The following is a 20168-nucleotide window of genomic DNA, read 5'->3' on the forward strand; positions in this document are numbered from 1 at the left end:
TTATTCATTTGGTACTCCTAAATTTGATCACGTTTCTCCTCTTTATAAAGAATCGGGCTGGTTAAGACTTGTACAGTATGCTTTTATACACATGTGTATACTAGTTTATAAAATACAAAAATTTCAAGAATCTCGTTATTTGTTCGATATACTACTCAAAGCAGCTGACCTCCACGTCCTTAAGGGTACGAACATAGTGGAGGAGGTTTCTGCTTTCCGGCAACCAGCGCCGTCTCTGGGGACCTATTCTTGACCACTTGCATCTTCAAAAAATATCGCTCGCATCTCGCATCTCCTAAAAAGCCATATAACAATACACAGATGCGTAACTTTGCGTATATGCATCACGTGTATTGTATATGGCTATTTCGGAGATGCGAGAAGGATTCGGAAGTAGATAATTAAGAGGAAATTTACCTGATTAACTAACCTAACCTAACCAAACCATATTCAAACGCCGCGCCCGCCTCGCCGGGGCCGCACATAGGTGTATTTGGTCTATAAACCTGGCCAAAAGTGATATTTTTTTATTTTCATTTTTTATCTTAACTGAACACAAATCTATAAATACTAAATGTAAGCACGTTTATTAGTTATTAGCTTTTTTAAGTCGTAAGTTGACTATCAAATAAATAATATATTTCAGTTAAAAGTATGAATTATCTTGAGTGTATTCTGAATATTTCTAAGATTATAAAAATACTGGAATTGTTTGTAGTGCTTTTTTTTGCAAATTGTTCATAATAACTGTCATGATGGATACAGAGCCAGCTTTGTTTGTTGGCTCTATTCTGTTTTATGCCATATTTTTATTTTGAAACGTTTCCTTCTATTCTATTTTTTTATAATGTTTTATATTTAAAAAATGAGTGGCATTTTTATAAGGTGTAAGACTATTCGGCAATATTCCGCATGGAAATTAGTATCCATTCAATGCTGAAAGTCTCCAGCATTGGAATATGCACAAAAATCTTGCCAATATTTGCCACTGCCAAAAAAAAACATTGATTTAAATAGATTCTTAAAGGAAATAGTCTTTACCCTATTAACACCCATCCTCGCTCAAATATCGTCTATAATATACAAATTACTTTCTTGTTCTAGCATCCTCATCCAATTGCTTGGTTTTGCACAGAATGGCCCTATTTGATCGGTGGAAAGGGTTTCAGAGTAGAGGAAAAAATATTGTGTAGGAAAAACAAAATGGGGTTCCATATTAGCAACCTCTCCTCTAATTAATAATTAATATTACTAGCAAAAAAGCAAAAAAATCATAAAACATAATTTTGGCCAACTTTTAGTTCTTAATACCCCCTGTGCGCCGTCGGCGCGTGCAAAAGCAGAAATAAATAAATTTTCGTTCCGGTAAAAGCGAGAACGCCGATGAACGCTGGTTGACGGTGCCTGCCTGCTTTCACTGTGAACTAGCCGATTTGATAACACGCTTTAATTTTTCAAGGTTATAAGCGCGAGGCGGCGCGGCGCGGCGCTACTATGTAACCATATACAGGGTGTCCCAGAAATAAGTGCAAGTATTTTAACTTAACTGGTAGTATAGTTCAATCCCAGAAACACGCCTATGAGGTTTTTTTCTAAATAATTTTTTTTGAAAATTCGGAATTTTTTGAAAATATTTTTGGAATTTTTTGGATTTTTTTTAGTTTTTATTTAAAAAAAATAATTTCTTGATAATATGGCAACATAGGTAGTAGATTAAATTTACAAGAAAGAAAATCCAGAAAAGATCCAGTGGTTCTCAAACAAATCTCGAAGTATTGGAAAGAATGTGTAAGGACCAAGAACTATTGACTACGATAAAACGACGGAAAGCAGCATATTTTGGTCATATTTTTCGAAATAACAAATATAGGTTCTTACAGCTGATCGTTGAGGGAAAGATTGAAGGACGACGAGGCATCGGGCGTAAACGGTTTTCCTGGTTGCGGAATTTGCGCCAGTGGTTTAATATAGGAGAGGCCAGTGCAATTATCCGTTTGGCTTAAGACAGGGAGGAATTCCAATTGATAGTCGCCAACCTCCGATAAGGAGAAGGCACATCAAGAAGAAGAAGGTTCTCAAAATTTTAGTAAAAAATATTTTTATTTGGAAATTTTCAAAGTAAAATAACTCCATTGTTTTGGACTTGCACTTATTTCTGGGATACCCTGTTTATAACAATACACGTGATGCGTATACGCAAAGTTGCGAACGATGTCAAGAATAGGTGCCCAGATTGGCGCTGACTACCAGTAAGCGGCAAACCTGCTTGCACTGTGTTCGCACACTAATACCCGAAAACGCAGCAGTTATATTGTGCCTAAACACCGGACAGCCTTGTTTGAAAAATCGTTTTCGTATTATGCTTTAAAATGCTACAATTCACTTCCTCCGTACCTTAAAAGCTGTCCGTCGATTGCAGGTTTCAGGAAATCTCTTGTTGATTTCAATTTAACTTTATAAAAGTATTATTGAATTGTACCTTAAGCTTTTTTTGTTCGTTTATATAATTTAAATTTATATTATATTAAAATTGTTATATTGTTGTATTACTATTGTATGTGTATTTTGTATTTTTTTAAGGTGGTTAGAATGAGTAGCGTATGCTAGATCTCGCCACCTACATAAATAAAGTCAAATTATTATTATTATTATAAATTGACGTATCTAAATTCTTTGACATCTAATCTTTGACCAGTAGTAAATAGAAACAAAAATGCAAGAAAAAAATTATAATTAGTTAATTTTAAGCGAATTTTTTAAATGATCGGTTTACTAGGTATGTATATTATACAGCGAGTTATACAGTCATTTAATAGTGAAAAGTTATTCCATTATTTCCCTCAATTTTTGACACAACCAACTATTTTACAGTATTTTTCGATAAATAGCAATAGTGTTACTGTCAATTTAAGTTCTGCCACAAAAGAAATGTGTTCTAGGTTTACTACCTCTAAACGACTAGCAGTTGTAGAATCGATAATAAATAACAACCAAACCAAAATCATGAGCACTCCCCCGGAAGATCATAACAATGCTGTAAAAATCGGAGAGGAACTGTTGGAATATGTAGCGGGATTTAATTACCTCGGCAGTTTGATTTCGGAAAAGGCCAATATCGACTCTGAAATTCAGCACAGGATTAGCAGCGCCTCAAGAGCATTCTGGAAATTAAAAAACAGGGTTTTCTACAATCATGACTTGAGCACAAAAACGAAACTGGCAGTGTACCGAGCAATTATAATCCCCACCATGTTATATGGGAGCGAAACCTGGGCGCCGCACCGCCGACACATGAAGGCATTAAACAAGTTGCAACAGAGACACCTTAGACAACTCTTAAGAATCCGGTGGTTCCATTATGTCTCAAACGTATCGGTCCTTGAAAAAGCTAACTGCGAGAGTATTGAAATCATGGTTAGAAAATCCCGCTTAAGATGGGCTGGTAACGTGTGCAGAATGCAAGAAAACCGCATACCAAAATCTCCGCTTTATGGTGAGCTCGTAGACGGTAAGAGGAGGCCGGGTGGACAATTCAAAAGGTACAAGGACATTTTCCACGAAAACTTAAAGGGGATTAACATGCAGAATCATTGGGAAGAAGCAGTTCACAATCAGGCGCGTGGCAAACGCACCAGCGGACCCCGCGTGGCGGGGGGGGGGCGTATAGATTGGGGGTCCCCGCACACCTCGTCCTTCAAAAACAATTATCAAACAAACCGAAAACTGAAATTACATTTAGGCACACAATCCTTTTTTCAGCAATAATTAGGCAGATATAAAACAATTATTTGGCACTACATTATTCTCTATAGGTTTAATAATAATAATTATTGTACGGTTTAATTTGGAATTTGGTTTAGTTGTGAATATGTTTAGGCGATACAACACACAGCGATTATCATGTTTTCACGGCGTTTTTGATTAAAAGTATCATATCGATAGACTTTTTCCATAAGCACACTTATTTTAAATGTTCAGAGTCTTTATATATTTTTCAGTGAAAGTCTACCCCGTTGGCAAAGCCTAAACTGCGAAATAAAAAATAGTAAAACTGTTGGTTTAACTTTAAAAAAATTATGTCCCACTAGATGGTCGTCAAGAGCCGAAGCCATACTATCGATAAAAACTAATTTTTTGTCCGTCGTTAAGTGTCTATGAAAATAGAAAATTTCGAATTTATTTTCTTACTAAATTTCCAAGGTACAATATTGGAAAATACTAACTTGCTTTCAAAATGCTTACGAAAAATGATATTGACATAGGACTGGCCACAGATCTAATATTAGGAGTTCTTGTTAAAATAGAAAATCTTAGGGACAATTTTGAAAGTGTGTATGAGCTATCAATTTCAATTGCGAAATCTTGGAATATTGAACCTCAGTTAAAAAACAAAAGAGTTCGTAGAGTCAAAACTTTTTTTGATGAAATAGCAGCTCATAAGCCCATTGAAAATCCTAAAAATCGTTTAAAAGTCACAGTTTTTTATGCTTGTTTGGATATAGTAATAACTCAGTTTAGAATCAGGTATGACGTATGATTTCAAAATATTTGTTCAAAATTTGAAATTTTAAACCCACAATCATTGTTAAAATCCCAGGAATCTGATATTTTAGCTAATGCCAAAGTATTAGTAGCCAAATATACTAACGACCTAACACAAAATCTAGCATCGGAGCTAATTCAAGCAAAAAATTTACTTTATGAAAAAATCAAAAATATTCACAGTATTAGAGAGTTCTCTGATTTTATTTTTGAAAAAAAAAACAATTACTGATTAGCAGTATAGCTGAGATTTGCACTGTATTCCAGTTGTTTCTGGTTCTCCCTATACCAACCGCTGAACCAGAAAGAACTTTTTCTAAGCTGAAAATAATAAAAAGTTTTGCCAGGTCTACTATGTCCCAAAATCGCCTAAGCTCACTGACCATAATATCAGTTCAGAATTATCGAGCAAAAGAGGTAGATTTGGACAGCGTAAACAAGTTCCTTTTGTTAAAGTCCAGGAAAAAGGAATAGACTTTCTAATATACCATAGGGTACTTCATAAATATTTAAAATTTCTTGTTCACATTTGTGTTTTAGATATTAGTAGTTAAATGTTGAGTTTTTTTTCTAATAAAACTTTGATTAATTAGAAGCATAAATGTTTGTTTTCTAGTTTAAGTATTTTAAGAATACTATACTAATAACTATAAATAAATGTTGAAACAATTATCAAAATATAAAAAAATATCACATTGTGGCTCTTGTTAAAAAATATGTTTCAAGCAGATATCACAATAATGATGTATTTGAAGGAATTTTTGAGTATACTCAGGGGGGCCCCTAACAAAGTTTGCAGGGGGCCCGCGGGAATTTGCCACACGCTACTATTCACAATAGAACTCAATGGAGAAGAATTGTAAACTCAGTTAACAGCGACAACCAAAAAGTAAAGAGGCAACAAAGCAACGAGATTTTTGAATGTCCGGAGTGCGGTAGGAAAATAACATCACGTATCGGGCTTTTCAGTCACAGAAAAGCCCATGAAAGAAAACGCCTTGCGTGACCATCTTTTGATGTGTGTCGAATACTCGTCAGCGAGTAATGGGAGTATAATAAATAACATAAAATAAGCTCAGCAAAGACTGACAAATCCACACAATTTCAAATCAAATTCAAATGTGTCAAATGAATGATAGCATTATAATACTCCTTCCTTAACCTTTTTTCTCAAAGCTTAAAATAATCATATTACCTGACAATGCTTAATTTTTGTGACCGCGAGAGAACTTAAATCATCAACTAAAATCAGAAGAATTGGGTTTATTCGGATTTTTTCTTAATCGTTGACTTCTTTTTGAACAATTTTGATACAAATTTGAACAAAAATTTAAGTATAAAGTAAAAAATAAAGACAGTGGCGAGAACAATTGCCAGTATCAACGCGAAAACATCCAGCATTAAATATTTCCACCATGGAAGATCTACGGCTGTACTGCGAAGATGTTTAGCCCCTCTATGCCTTATTACATATTCTATCCACCATACGGCTTTCTCGAGCCCGTCTTGAGGTTGATCTTTCATTAGTGCATCAAATTTTGCAGCATTTTCTGCATAGCTAAAAATAGAAAATATGTTAATACACTGACCGGCACGAAAAACGGGCACCTAAAAATTTTCATATACAGAGTGGCGCCTCTCGTACGCCGCGGAGGATCCACGGAGAATGACAGTTTGTATTGAAATGAAATTTTGTGAGCATATTGTTGCGGACCCGTACCGTGTGAACTCGGCCTTAGGCTTGGCCACTCGGCTATGACTCATACGCCGGTGACGCCCACCTTCTAGAACGGCTAAGAATTGACTAGACAAATCTGGATTGTCTGTTTCTCTCCTATATAAGCCGGCGCCTGAAGCCTGAAGGGGATAGAGAGAAAAACAACCAGTCGACGCAGTAAAGTTACAATCGCCGCGCTAATTCAAAATAAATTCCTGTTAGATAAATAGTTAGGTAAATTGTAAATAAGTTCTTTAAGTTTTTTTAATCGTTATTGTTTGTTAATTAGTGTTAAATAAATTGTGTTTAAATAAATTTTGACTTTCTATCCACACGGAACCGACGAATAACGTAACAATATGTAAGTAAATTCAGAGCACTTTTTAAAAATATAGAGTGTTCTACAAGGTGTCCTCCAAAAAAGTTACATATCAAAGTTGTGTTTTTTGTAATGGAACACCCTATATATTAATTAATTTTCGGATTCTGTGAGAAAAATAAAGGTCAGTTTTATAAGAGAAGTATATGATTAAAATTTAAGGCTTTTGGCATATTTAATATTTTCTGGAAATAAAGAAAAAATTTTAAATTACAATAAAAGCTACCTAAATTGGAATTTACGCGGTATAGCCTAATATGTAGTTAAATTAACTATTGTACTTTAAATCAAATTAAAACTTGATCCAAAAAGTTATACAGGGTGAGACAAAATTAATATTGAACATTGGTCACCTTTAAAAGCATGTGACTCTTTTATTTTAAATGTAACACCCAGTATATTATTCCGACATTCAATGGAGAATTCACGTCTCTTCAAAATACCTACTATTAAGGTTGCCTACCCCTCAAACAAAGATTTTCCTAGATATTTTCATTTGCATGATTTGATCTGAGTAGATGTTTATTATTTGATGAAATCTAGGTGGCTGTGATATGTCTGACGTTACTTTAACATAGCTGTCTAATTAGTCCACCTTTAACAACTAGTTATCATTTTGTGTCAGTTAAAACAAAAAAATTTCTCAGAAATTTTCCGAAAATGCAAACTTATTCTACATCAGAGAGAATTGATATGATTCTACTTGTTGGTGAATGCAGCCTGCATTCACCAATTAATAGAATACTTAAATGCTCCTGATTTTATCTAGTCTGTTTTTTATGGGGTTATGGGTTATGTTAAAGACAGTGTTTATAAATCTCGACTAACTATTGTCGACAACATGAAAGAAATTATTGTAGCTGCTTTTCGAGATAGAACTCCACATATGCCTTTTATCATTTCATCTAGCTAATCTTGATCACATACTTATAGGTTTATATCTAGTTTTAAGTTTGTAATAATTAAAATATGTTTTAAATGCGTATCTTTTTATAACCGTTGAGTATTTTACTCTACAATCTTTAATTTTTGTTAAATTAACAAAAGGTATATCACACAGCCACCTAGATTTTTTCAAATAATAAAGATCTACTGACGCAAAATCATAAAAATTAAAATATCTAGGAAAATCTTTGTCTGAGGGATAGGCAACCTTAATAATATTTTCAAGATATATAAATTCCCCATTCGGAAAAATATACTGGGTATCACCGGAAAAATATACTGGGTATTCCATTTAAAATAAAGGAGTAACTTTAAGAATGTCAATTATAAACTTGTGTATAGTGCTAATAATAAATTACAACAATTATTAGGTAATCCAAAAGATAAAACACCTCCACTGGAAAGGTCGGGTATTTATGAAATTTCTTGTAAAGATTGTAATCAGAAATATGTTGGGCAAACTAGAAAATCAATATTAACTAGATTTAAAGAACATTTATCGATTTTATATATAATTTTAGAATATGTGAAATATGTCAAAATCCTTAGATTTTAGGTATATGCTTCTTCAATAAAATTCACCTTTATTTTTTTCCTAGAATCTGAAAATCAATTAATATATAGGGTGTTCCATTAGAAAAAAACACAACTTTGTTATGTAATTCTTTTTGGGGACACCGTGTATAATTCTATATATTTTCTATATAAACATTTCGATATAAACTACCGTTCTCCTTGGATCTTCCGCGGCGTATGAGAGGCGCCACCATGTATTTTAAAGTTTAATATATTTTGTTTTCTTGTTCCGATTTAGATGACTTTTTAAGCAATTTTTTTTAATTTTTAGTGCCTTTTTCCTAAATTAAAATTAAAAGTTCCTATCTGTCAATTTTACGAGGGAGCACAAAATAGAATATTTTTTAGACACTCTGTATAAGGTAGCATTAGTTCTATTATGGCAATACAATGTTTAATAAAAAAAATAGAAAAAAATCAGTTCAACATTTGGTGTTAAACACTTAAATAAACCTCGAGAAATAAGGCATTAAATTTGTTACTGCAAATATTACTGCTTTTATATTTTTTTATTTATTTGGGACATTCTGTACTTTTAAAAATAATTTTTAAATTGTAGCTTTACTAGTAATTCAAAGACCCCATCACTTACAATTTCTAAAAATTTAATCATTTGACTACAACACTCCGTGTCGAATATCGTGAACAGCCCTGTATATTTAAATTACCTAATATTATTGATTACTTCCAAGATATAACTTCTTAGAGTTTCGACAGTTAAATCCTTCACATCAAGCATTTTACCCATACCAAAATGCACGCACGTGTCTACATTGGTAGTCTGGTCAGAATGGAATGGTATTCCAATAATGGGTTTGTGAGCTGCTATGGCTTCTTCTGTTGACTGTAAACCACCTTGACTGATAAATAATTTAACATTCGGATGATCTAAAATGAATAAAAAAATTGTTAAACTGTAAATAAGAAATTTTATTATAATTAAATGAAAAAGTTTCTGAAATAGACAGTTTTTTAGAGTATTAAATGGTACCACCATGTCTCAACGTATCGGTCCTTAAAAAAGCTAGCTGCGAGAGGGCTGAAGTCACGATTACTATATCTTGCTCTAAGAAAACCGCCTAACAAAATCTCTTCTTTATAGTGTGTTTGTAGACGGTAAGAGGAAACCGGGTGGACAACTCAAAAGGTACAAGGATATTTTCCATGAAAACTTAAAGAGGATAATTAAGATTTATATAATAGATTAATAAGATTTATATAATATAATTAGTGGGAGGAAGCAGCGGCACAATAGAATGCAATGGAGAAGAATTGTAAACTCAATAATTAATAACGACAACCAAAAAGTAAAGAAGCAACAATGTAATGAGATTTTTGAATGTCCGGGAGGCATTTAAGCAATATGTACCATTATTTAGTCCATAATATGATTATTGTCACTGCCCGCATTGGTCGAAACTAAACGCTGGTGCGTTTTGCCAAACATGACTAAAATGCGGTACATTTTGCCACGTTAGCGGGAGGAATTCCAAACGCAGGTACCTACATGTTGCCAAACTTTACTAAGAAGTGATGCAATATACTTGAGATCGAATGGCATTAACCTTTTCAATTGCCCTGATAAAAATAAAAAAGAATTGATGGATTGGTATGACAACTTCGCCAAAAACACGGCACCATTATACGCTTCTTTCAAGTAGTTTTTATTAGACAGACGTTGTTTTTGTGTATACTTTAGCATTTTTAATTGATATCTACCATGACATCTGAAGGTTTGACGTATATTTTACCGGATCAATTTCGATACAGTGTAAAAAAGTTTTGGATAAAGGTAGCATTATTTAGACTGAACTAAACACAGCAAAAGATGGCGACGTGACGCATGGATTTCAGAATTTTCGCGACTAAATTCAGTTGCCTGGATTGTACGGCGAATGTTTACTTTGTTCTTTCCGTATTGGACAGGCTGTATGGAGGTGGCATTGGGACAAAAATCACGCAGTTTTCAATGAAGACCGACCATTATTATATAAATCTTTCAAAACTAGTTTAATCGCTTCATCCTTGCCAGGTGCAGAAAAAGCTTTTGAAGAAGCAATCTTAAAGAATTGGAAAAAAAATAACCTTCGTGGATATAACTTAGTGGATAACTTATATTCGTAAATTATTGGGATCGTAGGGAATGTTGGTGTCTGTGTTACAGAGACGTCCTAAAAGGACGATCAAATATTAAATAGAATAATTTTGTGGTCGTTCCTAAAAATCAAAGATTTTAATAATGGCGTTTATAACATGTTAGTGTAATCTGCATTGTCCATAAAACATTTGCATGATGCTGGAAAGAATATGGCAGAACGTACCACGTTTTAGTCACGGTTGGCAAAACGCACCACCGTTTAGTCTCACCCAACTAAAGCAAGGAAAATCACATTATGGACTATATAATGGTACATTTTGCTTAAATGCGTCCGGGAGTGCAGAACACGCCTTGCGTAACCATCTTCTGATGCGTGTCAAACACTTGTCAGAGAGTAATGCCAGTAAGTGAGTTTTTAGAGTAGGTATTTAAATTCTCACGAATTGACAATAATATTCACTTTGGAAGTAGAGAGAGGTAATAGGTAGTCATTTATAGATGTCTTAGTGTCAAATTTTCAAAATAAACTTAATTTATCTACCGTCAGTGAGTTAAGAAGCTCTAAACTCAAGCATTTTGAGTGAGTTAAGAGCTTCTTAACTCACGCATTTTCATTATCGCACCCCTTGTTTAGATGACTACCAAAGAGAAAAAAAATATTTTGCGAAACATTTATTTTGCACTAAATTGTAAAAATGCGTTATTATAAGTTGTGTACTTTTTTTCGGTGCACCATTTTTCATACTTAGAGTACGTATATTCATACTTCTGTTCCAGAAATGGTCCTGAATACCTCTTCTTCAATGTCAGAGGGAATACTTTCCGAATCGCTCATTTTTGAAACTAGTGACATCAATATTATTTACTGTCATATTGACATTGCCATGCATGGTGTTATTTGAACAAAGGTATTAAGGTAATTGATTTTTAGGATAGGTATATAGTTAAGTACAATAATTTTTAAAATTTATTGTGTGTTTTTATAGTTAGACGTAGATAAAATATTTTACAATATAGGAAGAAACACATACTGCATTATACATAATAAAAAGAATGGGATGCCAATTCAAGTCTTTTTGAATCTGGCAACTGTGCATATTTAGCCGAGCTATAAGGCCGTCGACGAGCCGTCGATCCAAAACCGAAAGTTCAAAATTTCTAATTATATTCTGATTATGACATTGTCGCGCCATCTAGTATTCTATTTGTGCAATTTTAACTCTTTCATTTCGAGTATTTTTCTGTTGCGTAGCTAGATATTCTGTGCTAATAGGATTGCTCAGCCTCACAAGACGTACGTTCGCCTCTTCCCGCGCTTCAGCTGACAGTACGTTCGCCTCTTCCCGCGCTTCAGCTGACAGTTGTGACGTCATTGTAGTCCTTGTCATGATAGTGTGTATTATTAGTTGCCTATGGTAAACTTATAAAAATAACAGCTCAGAAATTTTGAGTTAATTATTTTGTCAATTTTAAATGTGAAAAAGGTGTTTTTAAAGTTTTTAGAGCTATAGAGTGTATAAATACGTTCACTTTGTGTTGTGGGTTGTGACAAAGTGCTTACTAAGTGCCTCCGATATTGTTTATTAAATATTTTAAAGCAAATATATATGGAAGTACTCTAAAAAGAATGCCTGCAAAAGATGATGCTGGGAACTGCTGTTTTTAAAAATGCATTATCCGAGTATTTAATACGATTTATACAGTTAATTTTCTATACTGCATACATATAAGATGTTTAAATAAATAAACTAAATAATGAACGTTTTGCATCCGGCAACCAATAATGCACGTGTGTGTATTATTGGTTGCCGGATAGGGACTAATAACAATGACAAGGACTACAATGACGTCACAAAGCGAGGAGTTTTCGCATGCACCTGGCAGACACTTTTGGCTAAATGAGCAGTCCTATTAGGTTAACTATTCTTGGGATTAACCGTTTTAGAACAAGCGAAATTGTTTATGAACATTTTTGCTTGTTTATTGTAAAATTATTATATATGTTTATTGGAAATATATTATTATATTGTTTATTGCAAAAATGTTTAGGAACATTTTTGCTTGTTATTAACATTTTTCTCAAAATGTTAATAATAAAAAAACCTCTTGTAAAGACAATCCGGACACATAATGTATATTATGATATGATGTCGACAAGGCCAATTGTTATTCAATTATTTCACAAACGGTAGAAATAACTTTAACACTGAGTGTAGAAAAACATAAAGAGTAGCCTGCTACAGCTGTTATCAGGACAATAGACGTAACATTAATCCTCTTTCCTGCGTATAATATTTGTTTAAACATTTGTTAACCTGCATAAATATACGCCTGTTTCCATTCATAGATTAATTAATTACTGGTTAATTAATTCAAACATACTATTATATAGGTAATCGAAAATACTATTAGGTATCTCCAAAAAAATCCTATATGGGTATTTCGCCACTGCAAGAAAATCTACAAACACTGCTGCGTTAATCCAAACGGAAACTACTTGTCAGCAGTTAGGTTTACAGATAAACAAATTTGCCTAACGAACAAAAAAATGCTTAACGTTTCGGAAAGTTTTTCTCTTTCCGTCGTCGGAAGCAAAAAAATACAAAGAATATAGAAAAAAACTATTTAAAATATTTAAATGCAAATATTCGAGAACACTTTAGTTTTTTTTTAAACAGATACGTCTACAAAAACCGTTGACGTTCTGTTAAAACGACATTATACCAAGTTAAACTTCAAAATTAACAATTACTACCTGATAACAATTACTTAATAAGGTAAAACCAAAAAGCCTCAAACTTTCTGTATGATTATTTTTAATTTGTTTTTAGTTTTTACGTAGGTATGTTTGTTTATTTATGTTAAGTTCTTTAAAATCAAAGAAGCGATTGCAATACATTACTAACATCTAGGTATAGATGCATGAGCAATACATTTATTTTTATTAGATTGTATTAAAAAAGCCTCTTTTATTTTTCTTTTAGAGGCTATCGCTTCTTTCATTATAATTTTATTTGTAAATCTAAAGCCCCATACCAACCCATACTCACACTTCGCTCCTTCCTCGCGTCCCTTCGTTCAAAAATCATATATTTACTATGGGAAAATGTAGATTTTATGCGATTGTGTGTTCCTTCCTCCTTCGTCAAAACGCTACTTCGTCCGTTTACTTCCTCGAAACGGTCCTTCTACGTACTGTCGGTTTTTAGAGGAAGAAGCAAAGGAATTATCACGAACACAAAAAAATATTAAAATATATAAAATATTTAAATCGATGTAGGATTTCATTCGTAGTTGATTTCTTGATTTGGCAGTACGTCTGTACAGGGTGTCCCATTTTCGTGTGTTTTGCAGGATTTCTCGTTTATGAGTCGAAATACAAAGATACGGTTTTCACAGTACGCTGTTACTTTTTTATGAAACTAAAGATGCTACATACAGATATGTCCTAGCTCTCTTACTTCCTAAAATACAGGGCGAATCTGAAATTATTGCATTTTTCGATCCCCTTTGTATCATAACTTATCGAAAAGGTGAAAACGGTCTCCTGCACAGAATGCAGTGACGTAACTCTGAGGTCTTTTTTAAATTGACTAAAACTTATATGTTTTTTTAAATACGATATTTTGTATATTATTTTATTTTCCTTGTTACGAGCTTTCTAAAATACTTATTTTCATAAACAGGGTAAAAATGCATTATTTAACTTTATTACATAGTCGGCCGGTTTAAATTAGGTAATCAAAACAATCAACTAATTTATTCGACGTAAAATGTTGGTTATTGGCATGTTATTTAAAAGCAGCACAAGTTCAGTTTCCGTGTAGTTTATCAAAATATCACGATGCAAAGCAAAATTATCTGGTAAAATTAAGTTAAATAAAATAAGAGCCGTTTAGCAGTTTAGCAGTACCTAAATAAATAAATATAGAGTATATTATAATTTTCGAAAGCTCTCGTTAATCAAAGATTAACAAGGCAAATAAAATAAAAAATAATATATAGAGTGCTCTGTTTAAAAAAAAGAACATAAGTTTGAGTCATTTTTCGAAATAGACAGCTCCCAACGAAGAACCACTTTCGTCACTGCCATTCTACCTGAAAAACGAGACACGGGTGGTGGGTAAGTACTCAATAGGTAGAACAAAACAAAAATCAGGGTATCCGATATATACCTGTACATTTAGATGGACAGTCTAATTTTATAAAAGGTATTTCCAACAACCGCATAGTAATTACCCGATATAATACCAGTAATGTCAGGAAATACGAGTATATCTATAATATTTCTTATATATATTGTAGATATTATATATTGGTATATTTCTATTCCCGGCATTATACCGGGTATTTACTATGCCGTCGTCGGAAACTCCTTTTATTAAAATTAGGATGTTCATCTAAATCTACAGGTATATACATATATACCCAGATTTTATTTATCTACAAATTGGGTACTTACTCACCGCCCATCACTGACCCTTTTCACCTTTTCGATAAGTTATAAGATAATCGAGATACAAAGGTTATCGAAAAATGCAAAAATTTCTACTAATTAAAAAATAAAAAGTAAAAGAAAGAAATAAGAAATAACTTTGAACTAAGAAGGCTAGGATAATTATGTATTTCAAAGTTATTTCTTATTTCTTATGTAGCATATTTAGTTTCATAATAAGTAGAACAATGATGTGAAAACAGCATCTTTATATCTCTACTCATAAACCAGAAACCCCATAAAACACACACAAATGGGACATCCTGTACATCTAGCCATCGCCAGTCGATATAAAAATAATTCACACACAAAAGTCTAAAAAATGGAAGAAAAAAACAATATTGTCTTCATATTTGTGAAAAAATGCATGTCCATATTTATGTAATCGTAGCGACCAAAATAAAAAAATAGAAATAATGTGCATGATGCCTTTACAAAAATATCTGAAGAAATGGGGATTGACATCATTAACGTTTAATTAGTATGTCATATTTCATGGTTTCGATATAAATTACATAATAAACTTTACTCTATTGTTGACTCGCCTTGTACATTCATACTGATATACCTTATACATGATACTGAAATATTCGGATTTATTTAAAAAAAAATATATTAAAACTCAATTTTTATTTTTGACACGACAAAGAATTGCAGTTTTATAAAATAAAAATTATGCGCCTTTCGGATTTTTTAAAAATTACTAAAAAGTTACTAGATATTTCGTATTAAACATGTAGCTGCAATATTAAAAATATTTTGTGGTGTGTAAAAATCTGAGTTGCATAACTGACTAATTTCCAAGCATCGAATAGACGAAGGAAGGAAGCGAAGGGACGAAGGAACGCGAGGAAGTAACGCGAGGAAGTAAGGCGAGGAAGGAGCGAAGTGTGAGTATGGGGCTTAACTGCTGACAAGTAGTTTCCGTTTGGATTAACGTAGCAGTGTTTATAAAAAATAACTTTTGTAGATTTTCTTGCAGTGGCGCAATACCCATATAGGATTTTTTTGATAGAGAATCCGCTACATAGGTATATTTTTTTACTGTTAGGTACTTCACCCACTGGGAAAATCAGTACAAAAAATCATCACTACCTCCTGGACTATTCAGCTTACTCTATGGATGCAATTGTCTAGCAACTGTTGATACAGGATATTCTATGAATTTTAATTCTGTTTTTAGACTTTGTGAAACTGATACGTATAAAGTATAATCGAAATCACTTATTTAACTCTCTTAAAATTAATATTACTTACTTAAAACCATTAACTGAGGAATCCATTTGGATACGAACACATTTTTGGGCTTATTTTCCATTGTTTCTTGATCCCATTTCCAAATAAATTCAAACGGTAGACTTGCAAACGCCTCTTGTATTATCGTAACATGAGATTGAAGCAGACTTGCTGGTACAGAACTACCTAAACTAAAAAATACTACACCCCTTTTGGAATCATCCAGAAATGACTTCAAAGCCTAGTAAATGAAAATCACTAATTAAAAAAATGTGTGATGGTAAAATGTACAGAGTGGAGCCTCTCATACGCCGCGGAAGCTCCAAGGAGAACGGTAGTTTATATCGAAATGAAATTTTGGCAGCATATGTAGGTTAACTGAAAGCATTTTATAAAAATATATAGAATTATACTGGGTGTCCCCAAAAAAAGTTACACATCAAAGTTGTGTTTTATCTAACGGAACACCCTATATATTAATTGATTTTTGGATTCTAGGAAAAAAATAAAGGTGAGTTTTATTAAAGAAGCATATACCTCAAATCTAAGGATTTTGACATATTCCACATTTTGTGAAAATGAAGAGTAAATTTTGAATTTCGATAACAGCAGCCTAAATTTTAGTTGACCTTGTATAGCCTGATATTTAATTACGTATTAAGTAACCATTGTATGTTAAACCAAATTGAAATTTGACCTACAAAGTTATACAGGGTGAGAGAAAATTAATATGGAACATTAGTCACTTTTAAAAGCAAGTTACTCCTTTATTTTAAACGGAACACCCAATATAGTTTTTCGGTATTCAATGGGGAATTTAAATATCTTCAAAATATTATTAAGGCTGCCTACCCCTCAGACAAAGATTTTCCCAGATATTTTAATTTTTATTTTTTTGCGTTAGTAGTGAATGAACACTGCATTCACCAACTAATAGAATCATATCAATTCTCTCTGATGTAGGATAAGTTTGAATTTTCGGCAAATTTCTGAGAATTTTTTTTTCTTTTAACTGACACAAAATTGTGATGTAATATGTATATAAATTAAAGTAAGCCTGACAATATTGTATCTATATTTGTTTATAGGCGGGAGCATTCCATGTTTTTTGTGGTTTTTGCGACCACAAACCTTGCAAGCTGATGTGCTGGAGAATCGTACATCCTTCTTGGTTGATAATTGACCAGCGAACTGACCTTTGGACCGCAAATGGTGTGACGTCTGCGCTGGCTTATTATTGCCCCTTAGCCCTGTGGAATGACTTCGCCTCTGGTTTCCCCTAGCATAAAGAAGTTCTGACTCCTGTTTGACTAAAACTTCATTGTTGTAGGTTCTTACTGCAGATTTTGCTGCGGCAATATCAATCATATCTACAAATTTGGTAGACTTCTTTTCTTCCATGAGTCTATCTTGCACTGGCCCAGGATTGAACCCCACTACAAACATGTCACGCAACACTAACTCTAGTTGTCCAGCTTCAAAGTCACAAGGTGAAGCTAAGCTGCGTAACCGGGCTGCCCACTCGCGAGAGTTTTCGTTTTGAGTTTTCACAGCACGATAAAATTTGTATCTTGCAGCAAAAATTGAAGAAGGGGGCTTAAAATGTTCGGTGATTAATTTTACAAGCACATCGTACCCTTTTTTTTCTGGTTCCTCAGGTAAACATAGATCAAACATCAACTTGTAGGCATCTTCACTTCGTTAGCCGAAAAATAATTTTCAATTCGTCTTTTATATATTGACCAGTCGGAATTTAGAGGATCAAACTCGCGCAAATGTCCGACATTTTCGGTTGAGGTTGGCGTGGTAGCTGTCGCCATTGTCTTCAAAAAAACACCTCGAAAAACACTAATTACACTTAATCGACACAATCGTGGGTTTTTCAGATAAAATCAGAGTTTAATATGAAACCCGATTTTACGTTCTCGTCGCCACTGTAATAATAACTGGTTGTTAAAGTTGGACTAATTAGACAGCTATGTTAAAGTAGCGTCAGACATATTACAGCCACCTAGATTTTATCAAATAATAAAGATCTACTAAGATCAAATCATGTAAATGAAAATATCTAGAAAAATCTTTGTTCGAGGGGTAGGCAACCTTAACAGTATTTTGAAGAGACATGAATTCCCTATTGAATATCGGAATAATATACTGCAGGGTGTTCCATTTAAAATAAAAGGTGACCAATGTTCAATATTCATTTTGTCTCACCCTGTATAATTTTTTGGACCAAGTTTTAATTTGATTTAAAGTACAATAGTTAATTTAACTATATATTAGGCTATACCGGGTAAATTCCAATTTAGGTAGCTTTTATTTTAATTTAAAAATTGTTCTTTATTTCTAGAAAATGTTAAATATGTCAAAAACCTTACATTTTAGTCATATACTTCTCTTATAAAACTCACTTCTATTTTTCTCCCAGAATCCGAAAATCAATTAATATATAGGGTGTTCCGTTACAACAAACACAACTTTGATATGTAACGTTTTTTGGGAACACCCTGTAGAACTCTCTATATTTTAAAAAGTGGACTCTGGATTAACCTACATATGCTCACAACATTTCATTTCAATACAAACTGTCGTTCTCCTTGGCGCCTCCGCGGCGTATAGAGGCGTCACCCTGTATCTATTTAACTAACCGGAGAAATGTTTTCCACAATTGGCGTCCGTTTATATCCTCCAAACTCTATTACAGCTGGAACATTAGGTACGTTCCGATGAAAAATCATGTTTCTGTTAAGAAGTATCAAACTTACATTATTTTGTATGTCGCCTATATAAGGCACGTCGTTTCCATAATATTTTTTAATTTTTGCATCCAGTAAGGGTAGCGTAATATAATGACTATACAGTTTAGTAAATACCCACCAAAATAGAGACCAAGTTCTTTCGTACAACGAATCTAAGCTTCTAGTAAGAGGTAAGTCTAAGTCAGGAGCAATAACAGGATAACTAGGGTTTCCAACTGTGTCCAGCATAGGTATTTGAAGACCTACAGAACTGATTCCGATCATAGGACATTTAAATTTGTAGCCATACACGGCGAATCCTGGAAAAATCCATTCGATAACACACACGTCGAAAGTCTGGTGGTTACTCGTTAGCCTTTGAATCTCTTTAAAATTTGGAAATTCACTTAAGGCTACTCCAGCCCCTAAACTCAGGATCACTTGCCTGAAGATCATAGATATAAAGTTTGGTTTATTTAAAAACCATCGAAGCATAAATGCGTTGCTTTCCTGTTTCACGAGATCGTACATTATACTTATATTATAGTTTACTATGTTCGGTATGGATTCATTGTACACTGGATTCGGTGTTACTACGTGTATTTCATGTCCTTTTACAGCTAGCTCTTCTATCACGGACCGGTATACTTTTTGATGACTTATAGCAGGCAATGGACAGAAAAACAAAATTTTTGCACTGTAAGTTAACTTAACTAATACTAGAAACACTACAGCAGCTTTTCCAACAAGCATGACTTCAAACTTTAAAGAGATACAGCGAGTTGCTTGTTCTGAATTTCTTGAGTTACTGTTAAGTAGATAAGAAATATTATCAGAATAATCATTTATTTTGTGGGCTTAAGATAAAATAAGTACAAATAAATCCATTATCTACTCTGTTTCTTATTATTTAAATGATGTTGTTTTGGTTAGATTTTGAAAAATTATCTATTATTCAACTAGATTGTGTTAACTTATTTGAGTTTGGGAAAGTATACAGGATGTTTCAAAAAACATGTGCCATCTCCCATATGCCATCCTCACGTAAAAATAAGATTTATTTTTCATATCGACATAGGTCCGATTCTGCTTTGTTTTGTACATAGATTTAGGAAGAACAGATATCACATTATGCATTTTAACCCGATCAAACATTCGGAGGTTGACTACGTACTGTAAAAATCAACTGAGATAGAGAAGGCGACATTGCCACATATCAAATTTGCGCCTATCTACTTAGTTTGATTTGCAGAAAAGGTGACTTTAAAACCTCACCGGATATCAATAAATCTCAATTTCTTAATTAAATTAATAGTTTATTTTTAAAGAAGCATGCGTAATAATATGTTATTAACCAGAGGATATATGCGTTACTATTAAAAAGGACATGTTTACTGTTTAATGTGCTGAAACGTCTAGAACTATTGGCAACGTCGCTGCTA

General features: G+C 33.2%; 1 protein-coding gene across 1 annotated transcript; it reads right to left on the reverse strand.

Moving 5' to 3' along the window:
* Positions 1-5557: 5557 nt before the first annotated feature.
* LOC115888239 (UDP-glucuronosyltransferase 1-7-like) lies at positions 5558-19522 on the reverse strand. The gene is made up of 4 exons (XM_030907898.1): positions 18637-19522; positions 16010-16229; positions 8828-9047; positions 5558-6100 (listed from the first exon to the last, which is right to left on the reverse strand). Exons 1-4 carry the CDS (start codon positions 19477-19479, stop codon positions 5806-5808), a joined length of 1578 nt encoding a protein of 525 aa, XP_030763758.1. The 5' UTR covers positions 19480-19522; the 3' UTR covers positions 5558-5805.
* Between the last annotated feature and the right edge of the window lie 646 nt (positions 19523-20168).

This window comes from Sitophilus oryzae, unplaced genomic scaffold (genome assembly GCF_002938485.1).
Source record: "Sitophilus oryzae breed Bouriz unplaced genomic scaffold, Soryzae_2.0 scaffold_690_pilon_pilon, whole genome shotgun sequence".
NCBI lineage: Eukaryota > Metazoa > Arthropoda > Insecta > Coleoptera > Curculionidae > Sitophilus > Sitophilus oryzae.

Bases quoted from the DNA above. Each gene is read 5' to 3' on its own strand.
- LOC115888239 (XM_030907898.1), bottom strand. From the start codon at position 19,479: ATGCTTGTTGGAAAAGCTGCTGTAGTGTTTCTAGTATTAGTTAAGTTA. The intron at 9,048-16,009 runs GTAAGTAATATT...TATTCATTTTAG, and splicing joins TCCTCAGTTAATGGTTTTAA to ATCATCCGAATGTTAAATTA. The intron at 6,101-8,827 runs GTAATTTAAATA...TTCTATTTTTAG, and splicing joins GAAGTAATCAATAATATTAG to CTATGCAGAAAATGCTGCAA.